The sequence below is a fragment of the Simochromis diagramma genome, unplaced genomic scaffold (genome assembly GCF_900408965.1).
Source record: "Simochromis diagramma unplaced genomic scaffold, fSimDia1.1 OVJJ01000596.1, whole genome shotgun sequence".
NCBI classification, from domain to species: domain Eukaryota; kingdom Metazoa; phylum Chordata; class Actinopteri; order Cichliformes; family Cichlidae; genus Simochromis; species Simochromis diagramma.
This window is the reverse complement of record NW_024387245.1, coordinates 10,995,442-11,017,057: the sequence shown is the minus strand read 5'-3', so window position 1 is coordinate 11,017,057 and position 21,616 is coordinate 10,995,442. Positions and strand designations below refer to the sequence as shown.

General features: G+C 40.8%; 1 protein-coding gene across 1 annotated transcript; it reads left to right on the top strand.

The window, feature by feature from the left end:
- Positions 1–1,871: 1,871 nt before the first annotated feature.
- On the top strand, positions 1,872–21,145 carry LOC120714518 (endoplasmic reticulum metallopeptidase 1). Its single transcript, XM_040000781.1, has 16 exons — positions 1,872–2,066; positions 2,229–2,608; positions 4,513–4,817; positions 6,431–6,558; positions 6,684–6,789; positions 7,133–7,279; positions 7,746–7,838; positions 10,264–10,476; positions 10,806–11,026; positions 14,001–14,175; positions 14,561–14,751; positions 15,068–15,220; positions 16,109–16,311; positions 16,404–16,519; positions 16,750–16,913; positions 17,847–21,145. The coding sequence occupies exons 2-16, from the start codon at positions 2,334–2,336 to the stop codon at positions 18,021–18,023; spliced, it is 2,667 nt and encodes an 888-aa protein (XP_039856715.1). The 5' UTR covers positions 1,872–2,066; positions 2,229–2,333; the 3' UTR covers positions 18,024–21,145.
- The last annotated feature ends 471 nt before the right edge of the window (positions 21,146–21,616 follow it).

The following is a 21,616-nucleotide window of genomic DNA, read 5'->3' as shown; positions in this document are numbered from 1 at the left end:
CGTGACAAATAAAATTTGAATTTGAATTTGAATTTGAATTTGAATTTATTAGAACACTGTCAAAAACATGATTTTTTATCATAATGTTGTGAACTTTCAACCACTAAAAAACAAAGTTTTCTGTTCATGAAGTATACAACTTCAATTTATAATCTTAAAATTAGAAAATTCACGGGTGACAATCAAAATATTTTAGCAATAAAATAGAAATATTAATATTTAAATAGAGATCTAGTGCATACTTCTGTATTAACCATTACAGAAACATAAAATATGATTTTAGTGATTAGCAATACTGTTAATATTAGGGCAACTCTCACGTAAACTTTACTCTGGGTGGTATAGTCTAATAAATCTGTTAACCATTGTAGTTTATTGTAAGGGGATTATTTAAGAGAGACAATGTATTTAATTGACACTTTTTTATTTTCAGTATTTTATGGAATAATATTTTAGATTAAAAAACAGAAAACAACAACAATTAAACAGAAAAATGAACTGAAAATAAATCTGGTCTACGTCAGAGGGTATCTATCTATCTATCTATCTATTTTTTTTCTTCAGGAAATTATACTTAAATATTTTAGTCTCATAAATGTTAACTGAACTGAAGTGTATATAAAGCTTTACCTTGCACAGGGGGTTCATTCATAGCTGGACTGGCCATCGGGCATACCGGGCATTTGCCCGGTGGGCCGCTGGCGATTTTTTGTTTTTATGGGCCGATCGATTTTTTTTTATTTTTTTTTTGGAAGGGTATAAATAATGAAAGGTGTTGGATTGGCCAATTGGTCATGATCGACTCTGGGCTGGACCAGTTACAGCCGAGGAGGTCGAATGCACCCTCCCCCTTGTTTAGCAATCTTATAGACGAACTAAAGAAAATGGAGAACAAAAAAAGGAAAGGAGGTGCAGAAAAAATTAGGGCCAAAAAGAAACAAGCCCTTCAGGCAGACGCTGCCAAATGTGTAAAAATAACTGAATTGTTTGGCGGTAGCTATGGCATAGCTTCCACAGATTTAGCAACATCAGCAAGTGGTGGAGGCCAGCAGGTGGATAAGGGAAAGGGGAGGCAAGAGGAGGAGAGACCCGAGGCGGCCGCCGGTCATAGTGGCAGAGGAACTGAACGTCAGGTAAGAAGTTATGACCTGCTGTCTATCTGTGTCAGATATAAACCAAGTTTAGTTGTAATTTGTTTTCGTTGTGCTGACTTTTTACAGTCGCTTAGAATAACTGGTACTGCGTACTAGCTAGCATGACAGAGTTTATATACTGCTGGGCGGGTGCTATGAAGTTACTGATAGTAAATTTTATTTTATGCTTAAGGTTAGTTTCTCAAACTCCTCAAAATCTTAACAAATTGTGCCAATCCTTACATGTTGCACCAGGCTGATTTATCATCAAAAGTGGAGAAGTCTGTGACAGAGGAGACAGAAGAGCAGCAGAGAGAGATGGAGCAAGAGAGAGAAATAAAAGAGCAGGGGAGAGAGATGGAGATGGAGAGATGACTTTATGTCATCCATGAGGGATGCATTTGACATATGTTTCACATATTATAGCCCAACAAGTTACTTATAGCAATTTAAATACGAGCAATCAGTTTTTGGCACATACCGGAAATCACTTTTTGGCACAACACCGGCTATTGCAGTTAATAATACAACAGCTTCTTGCCATTTTTTGTGTTTCTTTTTATCGCTGTGTAACTGAGTTCAATTGAAAGCCTGCATGCGCTAGTACCGCTTGCCACAAGTTCCCAGAATCCTTTGCGGTTTTACCCCTGAATGACGTCACATTTTTGGTGGGCCGGTCTCTAGTCAAAATGCCCGGGCCGATTTTTGTCCCAGTCCAGCCCTGGGTTCATTGAGTTCATTTTAAAGGAATAATTCACCTTTTTTTGTCTTTTCCCGATATCTCTTTTATATTAGTAATTTTAACAAAAAGATATGGTACTCTGAGAATCTTTAATTGAATCCTGGGAAATTTAAACAACCGAGATGGAGATGGTAGAAGCATAACTTCAAAGGAGAGAATAAAAGCTTTATGAAACCTTATTTTCGGACGAAGTCAGTTAAAAAAAAAAAAGAAAACGTTTTTAAATCAAATATAAATAAATATATATTTATGTGGTTTTTAAGTCCTAGTAAGCACAGAAATTTAACTTAATTTGCATAACGTTTCGACAAATCTCTTCTGATTTCCCTCCTCCGCCCGCCCTCTCATTCAAGTTTGTCCCTCTGCGCGATCCGTTTGTCGTCCGAAGAGAGGAGGAAAAAAAGAAAAAGGCGAAGACCGAGAGCGACGCTTGCAGCTGATGTACCGCTGGCTCAGAAATGGAGGGCGACACCACTGTCCGGAGAATAAAACCCTTCGGGACTCAACAATACGTCGCTCAGGATAATAACGGAGCCCAGGACCGCTGCGAGAACAACGGCTACAACGGTGAGCCGAAGAGGAAGCCCGAAGTGAACCTTTACCTGCTGCGAGAAGGGCTCGCAGCTTCCCTGGTCTCTGTGTTTATTTTGGTGTTGTGGGCACTCGTTCACTTGTCTTTGCAGCAGCTTGTCATTGGAAAACCGACGGGCGAGTTCAACGCAGTGAGAGCCAGGTGAGTTTTACGATAAGACCAGTTTTATTCTCTGGGTGTTGGCCCGGTTAATCTTTCTTCTGTTGGGAAAGAGACCTGCCCAGAAACCACTGCCTGTTCCGCTCCATCTCTACCTTTACCTTCAACCTAAGCCGCGAAGTGGACAGGTGCCAGTCTCAGGAGAGGATAGGTGCAGCGACTATTAGGACTAATCTGATGTAGTTAACCATTATTCTTCCCCTAAACCTTTTAAAACCACCCCTGGGTAGATGAATAACAAATTTACTGTCTAAGTCCTAATTCTGAAAGCCGTCAGATGTTAAAAAGTAGGCGTTTATTTATATACGGTAGCACACAGTAAGTTTTTTATTTGATGCATTTCCAATGCAAATACACGACAAAGGGTTTTAAAGGACCGGTTGAGAAACAGGAAATGCGGATTTAAAGCACGTGAGCATAGCGGTAGCATGTACATGTAGTTAGTTCTCTTATTGTAGTGGGAGACAGAAAAGACACCTTTGGGAGCAGGGCTTTTGTTAGATTACATTATTAACAAACAGGAGGAGGAGGAGAAGAAATCACCATATTGATCAGTCACAGTAAGCATCAGGAGCTATCCTACTTACCAACCCTGACATTTTATAAAACACAGAAAAAAAATCGAATAAATGTTCAAATACAGTAAGAGGGATCATAATAAACATCACACATCCTGTCCCTGTAAAAGACTCTGTAGAAATTTCAGATTAAAAGTTCATTCAGTTTCATGGCGTAACAGAGGGCTGCAGGGATTATAGCATTGAATCTGAGGTCAGCTGAGCTGCTGAAAGTGCAGAGCAGCTGGATTTGCCATCTTTTGGCTCATTGCTCTATAAATGAGTGAGACAAGCTGCATTTGAACTGATTAGAGCTCTGAGCTCTGTGTCTGTCGCCCACAAATCCAGATTTTGCAGTAGGTCATTGAAAAATTGAGTGAAAGCAGCACTTTAGATTTCTGAAATATCATGTGGTGCCACACTGGCTACAAGAAACCAAATTGAGCAGGAGATTGGTTTTTAATCTATACGGATAACAGCTGGACTACAACACATGACTTTAGAGGTCGTGGTTTGATATCAGGCACAGTTCATTTGTTTTAAGTATCAGTAACCACTGCTGTATTTTAGTATCTCTAAAAGCAAACAGCAGTTTTCTTCTAAAGAGAAAGAAAGGGGGTAAACACCTCCTAAGGCAATATCACTGTTCTCCAATCCCCAGACCTCACTCTTAAGCTTTGATCAATTGTTTTGCTTCCTTAAAAATGTCTTGTGTACAATGCATCAGGAAATACTGAAGATTGCTCAGTTCAGTTTCCAAGTCTTGTTCTGCATGTATTCAATCACTTTTCAGTAGAAAGCAAGACAAGAAGGGTGAAAATTGTAATCTTTTACAGTTAAATTTGTAGGTTTAAAGCAGTTTTTCCCCCATATATGTTATGAAAAGCTGCCTCTTTGGAGACACAATTACAGTAAAGTATGATCTACCATTGTTTGTCATATACAACCTTGTTTAGCCCCACAACACTTGGGTTAAAGTACTTGTACAAATATTTTGTTAATCAGCAAAGCCAGCAGCCAGTTCACTGTCTAACACAAAAATGTTTAAGCCTCGTTGTTTCTCTTACAGGCCATGTCAGTGAGTTCACTCATGTCTTCAGGACATGCATTTAATATATTTTACGTTTTTTGAAACTTTGTTGATGCTTTGTCTACACATGCACAGTGGCATTCAGTCAGACTCTGTAATTACACGACTGAACTGTTAAATTGATGAGATGTGCTCAGATCTGTTGGGACAAGTCACCTTGATTTACTGATGTTTCACAGTAAACATGGCAGGTTATTTATCTTTCTCTCTTTGTCCTTTTCTCTCACCTCTCAATCTAGGCAGCACTTGGAGCAGATTACTAGTGCTGGCCCTCGGCCTGTGGGCAGCCAGGAGAATGAGGTCCTGACAGTGGGATACCTGTTGAAGCAAATCGAGGACATCCAGGTCGAGACCGCCGCAGGCCCTCATCAACTCACGATTGATATTCAGCGTCCCACTGGGACCTTCTCCATTGATTTCCTCGGAGGCTTCACTAGCTTCTATGATCACATCACCAACATTGCCGTTAGGCTGGAGCCCAAGGGTGGCGCGCAGCACCTCATGCTCGCCAACTGCCACTTTGACACAGTGGCCAACAGTCCAGGTAAAAACAAATTAATTACTCATTTGAACAGACATGCCTCCGTGAGGGTGAAACCCTGAGTGTGGTGGTGTTTGTTTTATTCATAGTCCACACCTTGCAAATTAACACCTGGAGACCATGTCAACAGCAAATTCTGTGCATTTTTATAAAAACATCTTCTTAAATCTGTTGTTGTACTGCAAGTGCTCTTTTGTACTATTTATGGTCTCCAGAGGATGGAGCTCATCAGACTGACTTTGATCACCTTGATTTGCTGTCATTTGTAGTTAGAGTGACACATTTAGAAAACCACTTGGTGTTTTTAATTTTTTTGAGTGACATTTGGTTAAAAAAAACCAGTCATTGCAGTGGAGCTTTCGCACGCCTGAGTTGCATGCAAGAACATGTGCATGAGAGCTTTATTTCTACTCTGTTTTAAAACTGTGTCATAAAATAGTTTCTTTGATACTTAAAATTTAGTTAAACACCCCCTCCCCCTCCCCGCCCCAATTGTAAAAGTGGCACAGATATATCTATAAAGAATCTGATCTATAAACACATTAAATAATGTCGCTGATGTACATAAACTCTTAACAACAATCATCATTATTTATGGTCCCTACAGGATGAATTGTAAACTTTTCTTTTCCCTGCTTGGTTTAAATATGTAGCACATTGCAGTGTGCAGCCATTGTGCTTTAGTCTGGTTTTAATTCAGCAGTTTTTTTTGGTTTTTTTTTTTTTTTAACTCTACACCCTCGAGCCTTGTGGGTAGGCATGTTTTCCCAGCTCTCATTCTCACACACACATATGCGTTACACACAGCTACACTGGTAAAAGGAAATTGATCCAAAAGGTGTGGACCAGGAAGATACACATATATTTTCACATCCCCCGGTGCTTGCCAAGCCTTTGATTTCTTGGAATTCTTAACGTTTGTTTATGGAAAAACAAAGAATAAAAGCAGGCAGGACTTGGTAAGATAAACTCATAAGTTAATTCAAAATACTTTTTTCCTGTTTAAAGCTAACCTGCACAGATGCATGCATTCTGAAGTCTTATGGTGAGAGAAAACAATTAATATGCTACTGTCATATGTGGATGGTATGCAGACACAGGGTGAACAAGCCCCCACCCCTACCTCATGAACTCACTGAGTGTAGAAATCCAGAGCACATGATGTCTGAGTTTGCCCCTCTGATCTGCAGGTCATATTTTCCTTACTCTGGTATATTTTCACTGCTGAGCTGTGTAATCTTTCTGTATCACATGCTCCTTTCTTTTCGTCTCATTGGTGCCCCTTTTTCTTTATTCTCTCACCAGGAGCGGTGGAAGGTTTTTGTTTTTTTTTTGTTTGTTTTTTTTTTTTGGTAATCAAGTAGTCACATGTTCCTTCACACAGGGCCTATTCTCTACACTTCATAATTTAGAGCTTTATTTCTACCATCTGTGTTTTGTTATCTCGCATTCTTTTGCTAGGTAAGGACAGATGGATGTTAATTGCATTTCTCTGGATGTAAATAGCAGGTTAAGACTGATTTCTGTTGCTCTCACTAATGTTTTAGTAAACTAGAAGCCCACGATTGGTATTCGTGACACACTGCTCTCTGTCTAAGACAGTTTCTCTGTCTTAGGTGCCAGTGATGATGCAGTGAGCTGTGCAGTGATGCTGGAAGTCCTACATTCTCTGGCCAACCAGTCAACTCCTCTTAACCACGGCGTCATCTTCCTGTTTAATGGGGCAGAGGAAAATGTACTGCAGGTAAAAAGAACATTTGGTGGGATGTTAAACTAGCCTGTAAGGAGCACTGGTGTCATTTTGTTTAATTTGTATCTCTTTTTGTTGTTTCTCTCTTTGTCTCTCTGGATCCCCACGCTCTCCTTTAGGCCAGTCATGGTTTCATTACCCAGCACCCATGGGCCAAGCAGGTGCGAGCCTTCATTAATTTGGAGGCTGCAGGTGTTGGTGGCAAGGAGGTTGTTTTCCAGACAGGTACTGTAAAGTACTACTTTGAGGAATTAGCCTTGTTTGTTTGTTATGATGCCTTTTTTTGGTGTTTGTGTGTGCAGCCTACCATCTATAGCATGCAAAAAAGCATTGCAGGTTCTCCAGTTAAAGCAGTCAACTACTGTTCCTTTGTTTAGTACTTTAAAGAGACTTAAATGTTTACAATACCAAAATACAAGCAGGCAGGTTTAAAAACGGTGGAGGCGAGGGGATAAATAACTTTGATGTATCTTTTTCTACAAAAGGATGAATCTGTATGACAAAATTTAGGAATCAAGGCTAATTGTCAGGTATCTAAAATATTTCAGCAGCCTCTTCTCCCTTAAAGGTCCAGAGAACCCGTGGCTGGTCCAAGCCTACGTGCATGCAGCCAAACACCCCTTCGCCTCTGTGGTCGGCCAGGAGGTCTTTCAGAGTGGTGTCATTCCCTCAGATACGGACTTCCGCATATTTAGGGACTTTGGTAACATCCCAGGTAAGTCCACCGATTCTTACACTACATAACAGAAGCCAATAAGGAAAATATGCAAGTTTTCTTTGCAGAATATGTTTATAGCTAAACATTACTTTATTATGCTTTTTTAAAAATAATGTTAGGAAGGATATGCTTCCTGACCCGCTGCTCTGGTCAGAATTTAGTGTAGCTTGCACACAATGATCCACTCAATTGGTCTTTACCTAAATTATGCTTAAGGTCATATATCCTGTGTTATGGGTTTTCAAAAGAATCCCTATTCTTCTTGAAATCTGATTTTTGGGATGTGAGTTTTCAAGCCTCCTTGACTTCTCTGAGAATTTTAATATTTGCTAGTTTGCGTAATAGAACCACTGACAATGAAATGTATCACTTTTTTTTTTCTGTGCTTCACACGTTACAGTAACCTGTGAATTGGATGAGCTTTTCCATTACTGGCGTTCTGGTTTAATATATTTTTTTGCAGGCATTGATCTGGCTTTCATTGAAAATGGCTTCATCTACCACACCAAGTACGATACAGCTAACAGGATCCTAACAGACTCGATACAGAGAGCGGGTAAGCAGCGGACCTCATATGCTTCCATGCTCAAATATTTATTACGCTTTTATTCAAGACTCATTGCAAATATCTCACATATTGTGCTGTCACTCCAGCACCATTTTTCTGTTACAGACACCTGCTGTGCATTTGTCCTTTGTCCACCAGTCTGTCTGAGGACTTAAATATGCACACGTACAGCGGCAGTCACAGACTGTTGCCCCTTGTGCTTCTGCGTTGCTGAATAATTTTGCTTTGCTTAGCAGAGAATCCAGTCAGACAGCACTAAAAACCTTGGCATCAGTTGGCATCTTTCCTCTCTCCCTCAGCAACTACTGGACATCACCCTTCTGTTCTTCTGTGTGCAGCAACTCCCCATGAAAGGCATGAATTATTAGAGAGAGAAAGCGAGATTTCAGATGGAGGCAGAAGGTATTTTTAGTCTGTAAAGAAGAGGGCAGAAAAGTGCTGTAAGGTGGAGAGTAGGACACAGCACGGAAGGCGAGGATCTATCAGCAGTTCTGCTCTTTTGAAGCTTGTGATGAATACACCCTTTGGCCTCTGCGTAAAAATCTGTCTCTCGGTTTGGTCTAAGCGGAGCAAGCGATTCACTTTTGTTAAAAGCAAACACACAGCGTGGATCTCTTGTAGAGATTATATGTGAAATGTTTTTCTAAAAAGAGCATGTTGTCATGTTTATAAAATGGATCTTATCATTACCATCAGTGTTGGCTTTGTGATAGAAACAGAAAATAGAAAGATGTGAGCAAATTGCAAGCAGTGAACTTTGTACAAAATCTTGATTGTGCAGTGTTGTTTTGGCCACAGCAAAGCTACCAGGCGGAAGAACAATGGAGCTTTGTCTTCCCTTGTGTTTTTGTGCCATTAACTGTGCAGATATGGAGGTAGTATAGTACAGTAGTACAGAGGAAAAAAAACAAAACTGTTTTTGTTTTTTTGTTTTGCTGCAGTGGATTGAAAACAAGTTTACACACCCCTGTAAAAATGCCAAGTTTTTGTGATGTTAAAATACGGGACGACAGTGAGTCATTTCAAAACGTTTCCCGCTTTTTATGTGACCTACAACCTGTGAAAATGAGTGCATTCAGTATTCTTGAGTAGGACTCTACTAGCAGAATAGAATAATCCTTTAATTGTCCACAAGGGGAGATTTGGGTAGCATGGCACATCTTGACTTGATTTGCCCACTCTTCCTCAGACAAGTGCTGCAAATCTATCAGATAGCACTTGTGCACAGCTCCCTTCAGGTCATCCCACACATTTTTAAGGATTTACATCTGAACTCTTGTTGGGCCATTCCAGATTGAACTGGGGCTTTCGTAAAGGTGGAGGGACAAGCATACATCCAAATCAACAAAATAATGGATTCAACAGAAGCAAATTAAAGTTTGGGTTTTTTTAGGTTTTCAGTAGAATATTTGTGGGGTGACCTGAAGAGGGCTGTGTAGAACAGCTCAGATCTGACACATTTGGAGTGTGTTTGCAAGGAAGCATGGGCAACTGTTCCCAAGTCAAGACATGCCATGTTGACGAATGGTATGCTGTGATAAAATCAAAAGGTGCTTCAATAAAGTCTTAGTTTAAGGCTGTGCTCATAAGGCAACAGGATTTTTAAATTGATACCATAGGTGTATCTACTACGAGGCTGATGGGTAGCGCTGGCAGTATTTTTATATCCACTGTACAGCTCGCTCTTGCTGTTCCTTCCTGTAATCAGATTTCTGATCTGAGCTGAACTTCATATTTGGAGTCAATTTAAACAGAAAGACCTTGGTGCCCCGTAAACTTGTGTACAGCTGTAAATAAGATTTTCACACACACACACACACACACACACACACACACACACACACACACACACACACACACACACACCACTGAGTACTGTCCTTATCTGTCAGATCCTATCATCCTCTCTTACATGTCCTGTCATGGGGGGAAAAACTCTTCTGTGAGTAAAACAGTATATGTGTGTTTAATTGGTTTTTACAATATTATTGTTTGTGTAAGAGGTCGCAGTAGTCATCTGCATGTGTTGGGGGCTGTAATTTACCAATATAGTGCCATTTAACAGGCCACCCTCTCTGTGTAGCCTTTTCTGCTCAGTCAACAGTAACTGGTGTAATGCATGTGACATGTCAGCTCTGTAAAGGATGATCCTTTTAGTCATATGAGGTTATCACTTTCATATTCAGTCACATAATCTGTTTACTTCCCCGTATGTAGGATAAAATCACAAGTGGTGGAAACTCTAAACCTCTATTGACTAAACCTCCCAGTTCCTCTTATTCTGTTGTCATTTACTGTCTGGATAACTGGATTGTATATGGCAGGCTGCCCAGATGATGCACACTGTTCTTTATGGAGTAAATGCACTGAAGATTTGACTGTCTTTAACTCCATATTTACGTCCTGTTTTCAGGTGACAACATCCTGGCCGTTCTGAAGTATCTGGCAATGTCAGAAAAGTTGGCTGATTCCTCAGAGTACCGCCATGGCAATATGGTGTTTTTTGACCTGCTAGGTGTCATTGTGGTAGCTTACCCAGCTCGTGTTGGCACTATCCTCAACTACATGGTGGCCACAGCTACGTTCCTCTACCTGGCCAAGAAAGCCTCAATGCCTGGCCATGGAGGTAGGTCACCATTTCCTGCACTTAATCCTTGTTACTGATTGGTCTTTAAATCAAGGATTCTGACTAGGGGGCAAGGTAGTCCTTGAAGAGGTCATTTTCTAAGAAATTGATCGTTAAGGTTTAGGGTTACATCACTTACCAGAAAAGTAATGAACATGAAATGCTTGTTTCATTTGCATTAATGGCCCCAAGCTGCGTATATTTTAATGATATGTTGCAGTTTTAATATTTAGAACAAATAGCTTTGATGAGCTCTTGTGGATCTGCAGAATAAATTGGTAAAATCCTAATTATTGGCTTAATTGGTCACTTGTCTCTGTGTCTCCAAGGTGGGCGCTATGTTCGAGACCTGGCCTGCGCCACAGGTGTAGCATTGCTCAGCTGGTTTGTCACCCTGTTGTCGGTGCTGATTGTGGCCCTGCTTGTCACTCTGTTGGGCCGCTCCATGTTTTGGTACAACCACTTCTATGCCTCAGTCTGCCTGTATGGAGCTGCAGCCACTGGCAAGATGATACTTATACACACACTGGCCAAGAACCTGTACTACGGGGTGAGTGAGTGGAGTTTTAAATATAGAGCTTCCAGTAAATTTCAAGCAGAGACCGAGTGGCCGGACATGATTAACAGTAGCAGTAACACTGAATGTGAAATGTACTGTTAAACCTTTTAGGAGCATTGTCTGCTTGTATGGTAAAAGTGACATTATGCATCACTGTCAAAGATGTGGCTTCTTCCTAAAACCCACTTATATTTGATGAATAGGAAAAATGAATTGTCACAGACAAATTTTGGACTATTTGTTGTGTTAAAGTTGGAAAAAGTATCTTTATTCTTTAAATTTGTTAGTTGCACCTGTTCAACTGCTTATTAAGGCAAATGTCTAATCAGCCAACCATATTGCAGACAACATGCTAATGTTCAAAGTGAGCCCCAGAATGGGGAAGAAGGGTGATTTATGTGACTTTGGATGTGGCACAGTTGCCGGCAGTCTGATCTACTGGGATCTCCAGAGTTTAGAGAGAATGGTCAGAAGTCACTCCTCTCAGTTTAGAACAGAAAACTGAGGCTACAGTTCAAAACTGGACAGCAGAAGGTTGGAAAAAATGTTGAATAGGCTGATTAGCCTAAATTTCCCATGTAACTTTCAAATAGTAGAGTTTGAATTTGGTATGAAAGCATCAATCTTGTCTTGGATGAACATTTCAGGCAGGTGGCAGTGAAATTGTCTGGAGTATATTTTATTGGCACACTATGTGCTCCTTAGTACCAACTGAGCACATGCGGGGTATGGTGGAATGGGAGATTGACATTATGGATGAAAGGCTGACTAATCTGCAGCAACTGTGTGATGCTGTCATGTCAGTATGGACCAAAATCTGTGTTTCCAGCACATTGTTCAATTTGTTCTACAAAGAATTAAGAGAAAAGGGTCTAACCCAGTCCTAGCAAAGTCTACCTAAAAATTGGACGGTGATTGTAGAGTTCAAATCTGTCTTAAATTATTCTTAGTTTAGTTTAGTTTAATTATTTATATAGCACATTTAATTACAACAGGAGCGTTGACCAAAGTGCTGTACAAGAATACAACATACATAATAAAACAACTTAGTATTAAAAGCAAACACCAAATATGAATTAACAAATAACTCTCATGCTGTATTAAAAGCCAGTAAATAAAAATGCGTTTTAAGATAAGATTTAAAAAGATTGACAGTAGGAGCCTGTCTGATGTGTAGGGGTAAATTATTCCACAGCTTAGGCGCTACGACTGCAAATGCTCGATCACCTCTATGAACCAGCCTCGACCTTGGTACAGCTAAAAGCAAAAGATCACTTGATCTAAGAGATCTAAGGGGGGTATAAGTCTGCAAGAGGTCAGACAAATACCCGGGAGCCTGTCCATTCAGGGCTTTGTAAGTCAACAATAAAATTTTAAAATTAATTCTGAAGCGGACAGGGAGCCAATGAAGGGAGGCAAGTACCGGGGAAATGTGTTCACATCTTTTAGTACGTGTCAGAAGACGAGCTGCAGCATTCTGGACCAACTGCAGCCTTGCCAGGCAGGTCTGGCTGACTCCAGCATATAAGGAGTTACAATAGTCCAGCTGGGATATAATAAAAGCATGAATCTCTCGTTCAAAGTTTTTAAAAGATAAAAATGATCTCACCTTAGATAAAAGCCTCAGTTTGAAGAAAGACCGCTGTACAACTGAGCTAATTTGTTTTTCAAAGGTGAAATTGCTGTCAAGTATAACCCCCAAATTTTTGGCATGTGATTTGACAAAAGGCTCAAAACTGTGCAGGTTAAAATTAGAAGTGTTGGTGTTAAATTATTCTTATTGATTGTTTTCTGATTGTAGTAAAGTGGATATTACAGTATTTCACTGTGACTGATGCGTCATGATGACTCTGTAAACTGCTGACAGTCGCCTGTGTGTGGTTATAAAACTGTAGAAATGTGAGACAGACTGTCCTTTGTGCCTCACATGTACGTTTACCAGATTTGATCTCTCTCACTGTGGTTTTCAATAGGCTTTCATTCAGCTCTTTAGATGTTAGCACCTCTGTCATAAAAGCAAAATCCATTTCTCACATGCTTTAAAAGAGAGTGTTATAGGTTTCTTTGGTAAGTCGTTGAATACTTTGTAGAAACAGACGGTTGAAATTGAATGGGCGTATTGTATGTGTGACATTTATAAAATACGAGCACTAATTTAAAGCTGAAAGAGCTGCACTGAATTGATTTAGATCTGGAGCCTCAGCTTACCACAATGTGAACTGCAGCTTATCATGGCCATTTTCCAGTAAGGACACAGACTAACCTTTGTCCCAGATTACATAACGCTTCAGTGAAACAACATGACTATTGAGAGAACGGCATGTTTCCTTACTCTAATCCTGAATGGTATATTCTGCAAGAAAAATGTCTTGCTCCAAGGACAGAGAGTAAAGAAATTATTAGTCCTCAAATTAAACTTATACAAGTTATAGTTGTAGTGATTGTCATTTTCTTAAGTGGTTTTATCCTCCTTTTAGTTTACAGTTGTGATTTCGGGATAAAGCCGTGGAAGTTATTTCTTGTTTTTTATCCACATAGATGAGTTGATGATCTTATTTGCAGTTTATGTAAGAAGAGCCCAGCACTCACATTTCACCCAAATAAGAACCTCTATGTACTATTTCACTATTAAATCGTGTGAACTGAAACTTGACAGCAGACCAAAAGCCTCGGCAGTCAGTTGTTTGCAGTTTGAAAGTTTGACACTTTTAAATGAATCCATTGATTGTTATGCCTAATCTATGGGGCAGGTGAGTATATTAGTGACATTAATGTGTTACTGATATCCCCCCAAATGTTCTGATTAGTATGATGAACTTCTCTGTATTTGTTTTGCTGTTGTTGTGGTTATTTTGCAAAACAACAATTAGATTTCCATACTTACAGGTTAAATCCTCATCTGTCAAAGCACCACACACCTTCCCCTGCACATTTCCTGTATGTTGAGCTTTTTTTTTCCTCACAGGGCGTCCGCCTGGTAGAGCTGGGTGACCTTTACTTTGACGTGAGCTTGCTGCTGTGGTGCTGCAGCCTGGTGTGGTTGACCCAACATGGCCTGTGTTCGGCCTACGCGCCCATGCTAATGGTGGCTTTCCCCCTGGCCACCAGACTGCTGCTGGCAAAAGAATTCAAACACAGAGGTAAAGACTTGATGTCAAAGTCGACCTTGTTTACCATGATTGAATGAAGCGCAGGGTACTTAAAAACTGTTGAAAGTAAGGACGCTTTGGTTAATTATTAATACTTTTTCTAGAGTCACAAGAGTAAATTATGTATATGCTCATACCTGCTCTTTATAAGCTCTCTTAGCAGTAAGATGAAGCTAGCATGCTCTCATTGTACTCTAATCTTATCAGGCTATTTTAGACGATTGTGTTATCACAGAAATAGTCAAAATAACTCCAAGTAACTGCATGAAATAAAGGTGAACCCTCTTCCTTTCTAGCTCCTTGTGTGTCTGTCTGTCTGTCTGTCTGTCTCTGGCTGGCTCAGTTATACCTGACAAAGATTTCTTTTTTTCTCCAGGAGCATCAGCAAAGTACTGCGTGCTGTACCTGCTGGGCCTGGCGTTGCCATATGTGCACTTCATGTTTCTCATCTGGGTGGTGTTTGAGATTTTCACTCCCATCATGGGGCGGAGTGGCACAGAGATACCCCCCGAGGTGGTGCTGGCCTCCTTAGTCACTCTGGCAACCATCTTCCTCTCCTCCTTTTTTGTGAGTATTTCTACATTATATATAGGAGTGAGAAGAAAATCAGGATTTTTATTAAGCAGAAGAAACAGAGAAATCCCATTTTGAATTAGACAGAATATACTTGACTAAAGAATTGTTTTGATTAATCTGGTAGTAGTAAGTTTATTTTCAAACCAGATACAGAAGGAAATATACGTATAGTATGGAGTATAATTGGCAGAAGTGAATTTAATTTAGAAAATGTGTTGGGGAATCAGGTATTTTGTGCCACCTTAGTTGTATTTTCAAATGCCTGTTCCTTCTGCTGTTCAGTAACACATGCTCATGTCTTTGTCAGCTGCATTTTATCTACTTGGTGCGTAGCACTAAGCGGATCATGGCAGGTCTTGGGTTCGTCTTCGCCATCATGTTCCTGTTGGTGTCCTGTGGCCTCTTCTTTCCTTACTCGGGAGATCTAGACAGTCCGCGACCAAAGAGAGTTTTCCTGCAGGTTGAAATATATAACATGCACACAAAAACACAAATATACACAAAAATGATACAGATACAGTATGTAAGCAAAAGAAAAACTGGATCTGCAAGGAGAAGTCAAAACCAGTAAATGTATTCATATTCATAACGGCCAAAACCTAAAGCTCTGGCCTGTCCATTGCATGACGTTTGAGGTCTGAGTGACTCGGTTTGAAATGAAAATGATGCAAGAAGACATTTCTAAATGAGTTGCAGGAGCTTGAAACCCTTGAATTAAAGTACGGTCTGATCAGTTTTGCCGCATTTGGCTGAATCTGAGCTGAGGTCATAGTCTCGTACACTGCACAATTCATTCTGCTGCTTCTATCAGCAGTCACACCCTCAAGAAACCAATGTCCACTGGCTGCAACACGTGCTCATGCCATAGTGTTACCTCCACCACAGTTAAATGATAACGTGGTATGATTCAGATCATGAGCTGTTTCTCTTCTCCATAATATTCTCTGCTATTCATTCCGGCACATGTCCATTTTGGTTTCATCTGTCCCAATAATTTTTCCAGAACTGTGCAGCCTCTTTTAGATCTTGTATGACAGTCTAATCTGGCCTTCCTGTTCTTGAGTGCAACCTGCCTGTTTGCACCTCGGTGTAAATCCTTCGAGTTGTAAACAGTCTCGAGGAGCCTATCTCCACGAGTGTTCTTGACGTGTTAAAGTGTGTTTCTTAAACATGGAAATAATTCTGTCATCTTTTATTATTATATTTCCCTCCTTGATGTGCTCACGTATGTAATTTACATTGAGTCATTCCAGCTAAACAGATGTAGCACAAAGCACGTGAAAGAAAAGAGAACATGTTAACGTCAAAGAACTTCGTTGTTTTTCTTTTCCTGTTACTCTCCCTGCAGCATACAACACGGACCTTCCACAATCTCCAGGGCCAAGTGGAGAGCCGAGACTCAGGTCTGTGGATAAACAGCTTTGACTACACGGGCATGCAGCACATCACACCCCACATCCCCGAGATCAACGAAACGGTTCGGACCCGCTGCAGAGAGGACCGACCTTTCTGTGGTTATCCCTGGTTCCTGCCTGTCAAGTTCCTCAGCAGGTCAGCCTTGTAGCTTTGATGCCTCTGGTGTCATAATAAATGCTTGTTTCAGTCATACTTTGAACTTCACAAGTGCTCCCGTGTGTTTGCAGGAAGAACTGGTACCTCCCCGCTCCGGAAGTGTCTCCGAGCTCTCCGGTGGAGTTCAGCCTGCTGTCCAAAGAAGAGACGAGCTGGGGAACGATCAAGATGACATTCAGTGTGAAAGGTCAGGAGCAGCTAATAGAGGGTTAAGATTTTGGGGATCTAAAGAAGTACCAAGTGATAGCAGAAGGAGCCAAAACATGGACCAGGTGTAAATCAGAAAATTGATAACCATTTTTAAAGAGCATGTGATCACATGTGCAGGATGTGTGAAGAATGTGAGAGTGTTGCGCGTTGATTTGTAGCTGTAGGTATCACTTTGTGTTTCACCCTTGACCTTCCTGTCTCATGCAGGCCCGAGCCACATGTCTTTGTATCTAATGCCTCATCGAGGAGCCAGCCTCTCTACCTGGTCCTTCGGTGACGGGACGCCTCGATTTGACCTGAGCGGAGAATATTTTATCTTCTATTCACATGGCCTTGATGCCCCCACATGGACCTTCTGGTTTGAAATACAGGTACTGACCTTTTCTTCTTATTTACATTTCCTATTTCCATTTTCATAGTGACTTTGGCGCATCAAGCAGTCTGTACCGACAATTACCTACAATAGTTTTGCAAATTACAGTAATTAACTGTGATAAACAGGCAAATATCATGTACCTGTTGCCATCTACACACACAGGAATTCACATTAACTTGTTAGATTCAGAGTCCAGCCACAGCCACATGGATTTGTCTCCACAAATAGTTGCTGCAGGATGGCAATTTGAGTGCAAAATAACACATGACTGGAAACTTTATTTTTAATAAAGTTTAATACAAGCACAATATAACCAGTTGAGTCAATCCCAGGATTGCAAATAAATTTGTCACAGATGACTAACTGTTTAACTGCAACATGTTGTCAATTTGTCTTCATTTATAAATTCGATGGTAATTATTTGTAAACCTGAGTGACTGCAGTCAGTCCAGCAGTGAGACCCATGATTATTTGGAGACAACCTGTGCAGTTGCCATCTGAAGCTGGTCACCCCACTACTTGCAGTTGTTTGCTGAAAGTGAAAAACACCGCTGGGAAACCACAGATTTTTCCTAGTCACGAGGTTTTTGTCCTATTATTACGGCCAAACATAAGGCCTGGGGGCCAGAATCAGAAAAATGTAGAATTTTGGACTTTGAACTATATTTTCATCAGTTTTACTTTTGCAGCTATAACGAGCTCCCCTGCTTTACTGATCAGCTTCACTGATTCCGCTTGCTTAAGATCAAAGTCGGCTGCATGTGGCCCATGTTTTAAAATGAGTGGGACTGAGCCACGATTTGCAATGAATGCTGCACGTAACCCCTCGTGGCTCAGACAAACTCCTCATGCAGCATAATCAGACTTAAGACATTGCTAATCTTATTTGGTTCTTCTGATGTTTTATTTCTGTCCCTCTGTTTGTCAGCCTCCCGCAGACCCTGACCCATCTGGCCCCGAGGGGATCGTCTCAGTCGCCATCTCCTCCCACTATTTCTTTGGGAAAGACCAGAGGACTGCTCGGTTGGAGGAAATGCTTCACAGGTTCCCCACGTGGGCTTTTCCCTCTTCCTGGGTCAGTACCTATGACATGTACCGATACTGAGGATGTCACGCATCCCACGAGGCTGCTGCAGAGGAGAGCTTTGGCCCACAGGGCTCCACAAGACAGATGTAGAAGAGATTACAAGGAAGAATGCAGAGGAGCGACCCCGCTGCCTTTTCACTCAAACTGTAACACACACAACACATGCGAGCTCCACCCCAGCCAGCCTGAGAGACCCCCACCACTGTGTCAGTAGGCACTGTAGTTAACCAAGGAGAGATGCTTGGTGCTGTGCTCACTCCTGGGTTAGTGAAAGGAAGGGGTTAGTTTTTTTTTTTTTCTGTTCTCTACTTGTTCGATCGTGCCTTTTGCTTTACTCGCTGTAACTCGCTTTTCCTTTCGCTCACATCCACCCCCGCTCTTCCTCACTAACGCCAGTGTTCCTCCCGAACAACTAACACCGCACGGCTACCTCCACTGCTCTTTATCAGCAAAACCACTCTGAACGTTGTCATATTAAATGTGTCTACCAACCGCGCTGTGCATCGCAGGGTGCAATAACACATGGATGAGTTCAGCCTGTTCTCTCCTCTGAATTTAACTGGATACTTTGAAAGTCACTTGTCATTAACCTGCACTTGTTTTAATAGTTTTTGATTTACTGACTTGCCCTTCTTTACTAAGACCACTCATTTATTTATGTTTTTTTAATTTTTGGAGCCACGCGTTTTAACGAGGAATGTAACGCCTGCTTAAACTGTCGGAGGACATGGCGTACAGACAGAAAACTGTGTTAAATGAAAACAGATGTCTGAATTCAAGCCGTTCTGGAAGTGGTGGTTAAATCCGGAGGGCAGTGTAATTTTACTTGACGTGTTTATGCAGTTTCATTTTGTTTTAGGGTTTAAAGTTGTTCAGGATTACCCCCCCAGTCCACAGGGGGGTGTACCTTTGCATCCGTTTCACATTTGTTCTCACTGTAGTAATAACTGCACTTTTTTTTTTTTTTTTTTTTAAAGAGCAAGGGAAAAAAAAAAAGGAAAACTTGACTATGCTTCCAGCCGTCTCCAGCAGTGACTTTAACAAATCTTTTGCTTCATTGATTTTCAAATGTGATCCTCTGCTTTTGTTTATTGCATCTGTAAGCAAAAGAAATGCCTTCCCGGGTCGTGGGTCAGACAATATAAGGCGTCTGAAAACCTCGGGAATCTGGGATTGGCTTTTATTCCCACTTTTTGATTTTCCCTTTCTTGAATGTAAAATCAGCTGCTGGAGAGGGCTCAGTTTTATTTGCGCTGTTGTTTTTTCTGTAGCTCACATCCACAGTCTGCTTCACACGGTACTACCACTACCTCCGGACTGATCAAACTCAACACCGAGATAACAGTTTCAGATTGAATGTTACTGTGGGAAAGCTTTAGAAGAGATTTAGCTAACAAAAGTTAACTAATGTTGAAAAGAGAGATTATTTAAATGGTTTATAAAGTGTCACCATGCTTATCTGTGGGCTACATCCATTTATAGATGTCCATATCTGTGTTTTCAGAAAGTCTGACTTCCCTGCGTCCCCAGGTTTGACTCCTCTTTAAAGGAGTCAAAGGTGGAATCGGGTTGTTGACTAATGAAGCAAAAGTCTTTCGTCTGCCTCGAGTCTACCTAGCGAGGTGTCACCGTGAACCACGTTGTCTGTTTGCCACAAAACGAGAAATCACAATGAAAGGAGGCCTTAAAGTTTTGCTTCCAAAGACGCACAAAACGTTTACTGTTGTGGACAAAAACATCTCAGTGGTCTTAAAAGCTATCAAGTGCCACACTGCAAAGCGTTTTCATGCCCGTGGATTGCTAACATCCATCACAGCCTTCAGCAGATTGTCCCACTGTGCTCTTTTTTTTTTTTTTTTTGAAAGTCAAACTATTTTAAAGTCATAAAATTCATATTGAGCCACTCTGTAGCTATTCTGGAGTTATATCTCAGCACGTGAGTGGAGTTTGTGTTCGTGTCGCCTCACTGGTCAGATCAAATGATAAAGGATACTTCTTTTTACTGGTTTCATAGCAATGAAAAAAAATTTCAGTCTTAACTTTGACGACAGGCACTTGAAGTGCTTCGACTCCACCTGCTGAGGAAGCCCGTGTGATGCAGGCGAAAGCGCCTGCTTGGACTTTTTCACCTCATCAGCTGATTCCTGCAAAGATCAGCTAGACCTCAGTGCTCCTTCAAAAGGACAAAGATTTAAACAAATTCGATTTTTGCTTGGTGGTGATGTAGTTTTTGCTCTCACTAAAGTACCATGCCTATATACATTTAGGTTTTTTTTGCCATTTACTTCATGATAACATTCATCACCTCACCCCTGTTCACGTTTCGGGTGTCTGCAGTTTGAGTGCGGCACTAAAACCTGGGAGGAAAAAGAAAAAGTCCGGTCTTTTCTGATCTGTCCACTGACGGCCGATTCTGTACTTGATCCTGCTGCTCCAGACTGAAAGATGGATTTTTTTTCTTTACTAAGACCAGTAAAAAGTCTCATTTTGTCCCGAGCAGGTACTGCTGTAATAGAGGGGCAGAGCGGGGAAAGGCTGAGAAATGGCTCACCCTACACTGCTGTTGCTCCCAGTGTTCGAGAGCTTCATACACACTCCTTTTCAGATGTGAGTGATTTGCATTACTAATGTGTTAGGGTGAGCTAGTGTAGGCTGAGAGGCTGACGGGCACTTCACTGAACGTTTTTGTTGAGCGTGAGTTCAGATTTTGGACTTTATCTTCTTCACACATAACAGTCTAGAAGTCCATATCAAGTCAAGAAATACGTTCTTTAACTGTGGGATACGTTTAAATATCTTAATGTGATATCTAAAAATATTACATTTGAAGTTTTGGGGTTTTTCTTTCTTTAAAATTGACCTTTCATCCACATCTGTAACGGCTAGTTTTGTTCTTAGAGTTTATTTCTAACAAGACAGAATTTTTTTTTTCTTTCTTTCTAACGACCGTCACATAACCGTTAACCTTCTTCCTTGAAGTTTTGTTTTCTTAGTTGGAACTGTTGACTGTTGAGCTTTGGATTATTGGGTCTGGTTAACAGGGTATCCATGTATTCAATTTACGGGATGATTTCACATTATGCAAAAAGTTTGAATTAATTTAACACTTGTACAGCAATTAAAAAGCTTCTTACGTTTAATCTTGGCAAGTGTCACTTCTTTAGACGTGGACACTAACATCATCAGCTATATCAGCTACATGGTGAGGCGGGGTTTCATGTTCACCCAGGTAACTTCAGGGTTAAGCCTGGTTTTTCTTTGATACATCGGCATGGTAACTGGCTACTGACCAATCAGTGTCACTTTAAGTCAATCTGGAGTGAATATGTCCATTTTCTGCCTGTAAAGTATATCACCAATACAAACAAAATCCCTGCCGTTCTGTTACAGCTGACCCTGACATGGCAACCATTTGACACTTGTTTAACTAAAAATTACATTTTGGCCATGAGAATTTTTGCATAAGTAAAATAAGTCTGCTCTCTTTCTACAGGCAGAGGAAATGCAACCACTCCTGCTTGCTGATATTACTTCTAAACTGCATGTACAGATATCAGTTATGTTTTAATATAAACACTGCAAGGGCACCACAGCTCGAAGAATAAAACCCA

What these genes read in the sequence shown, in the direction of transcription:
- LOC120714518 (XM_040000781.1), top strand. Translation starts at nt 2,334, where the DNA reads ATGGAGGGCGACACCACTGTCCGGAGAATAAAACCCTTCGGGACTCAA. An exon ending in AAAAGAATTCAAACACAGAG is followed by an intron (nt 14,176 to 14,560) that starts GTAAAGACTTGA and finishes TTTTTTCTCCAG; the next exon opens with GAGCATCAGCAAAGTACTGC. An exon ending in CAAAGAGAGTTTTCCTGCAG is followed by an intron (nt 15,221 to 16,108) that starts GTTGAAATATAT and finishes CTCTCCCTGCAG; the next exon opens with CATACAACACGGACCTTCCA.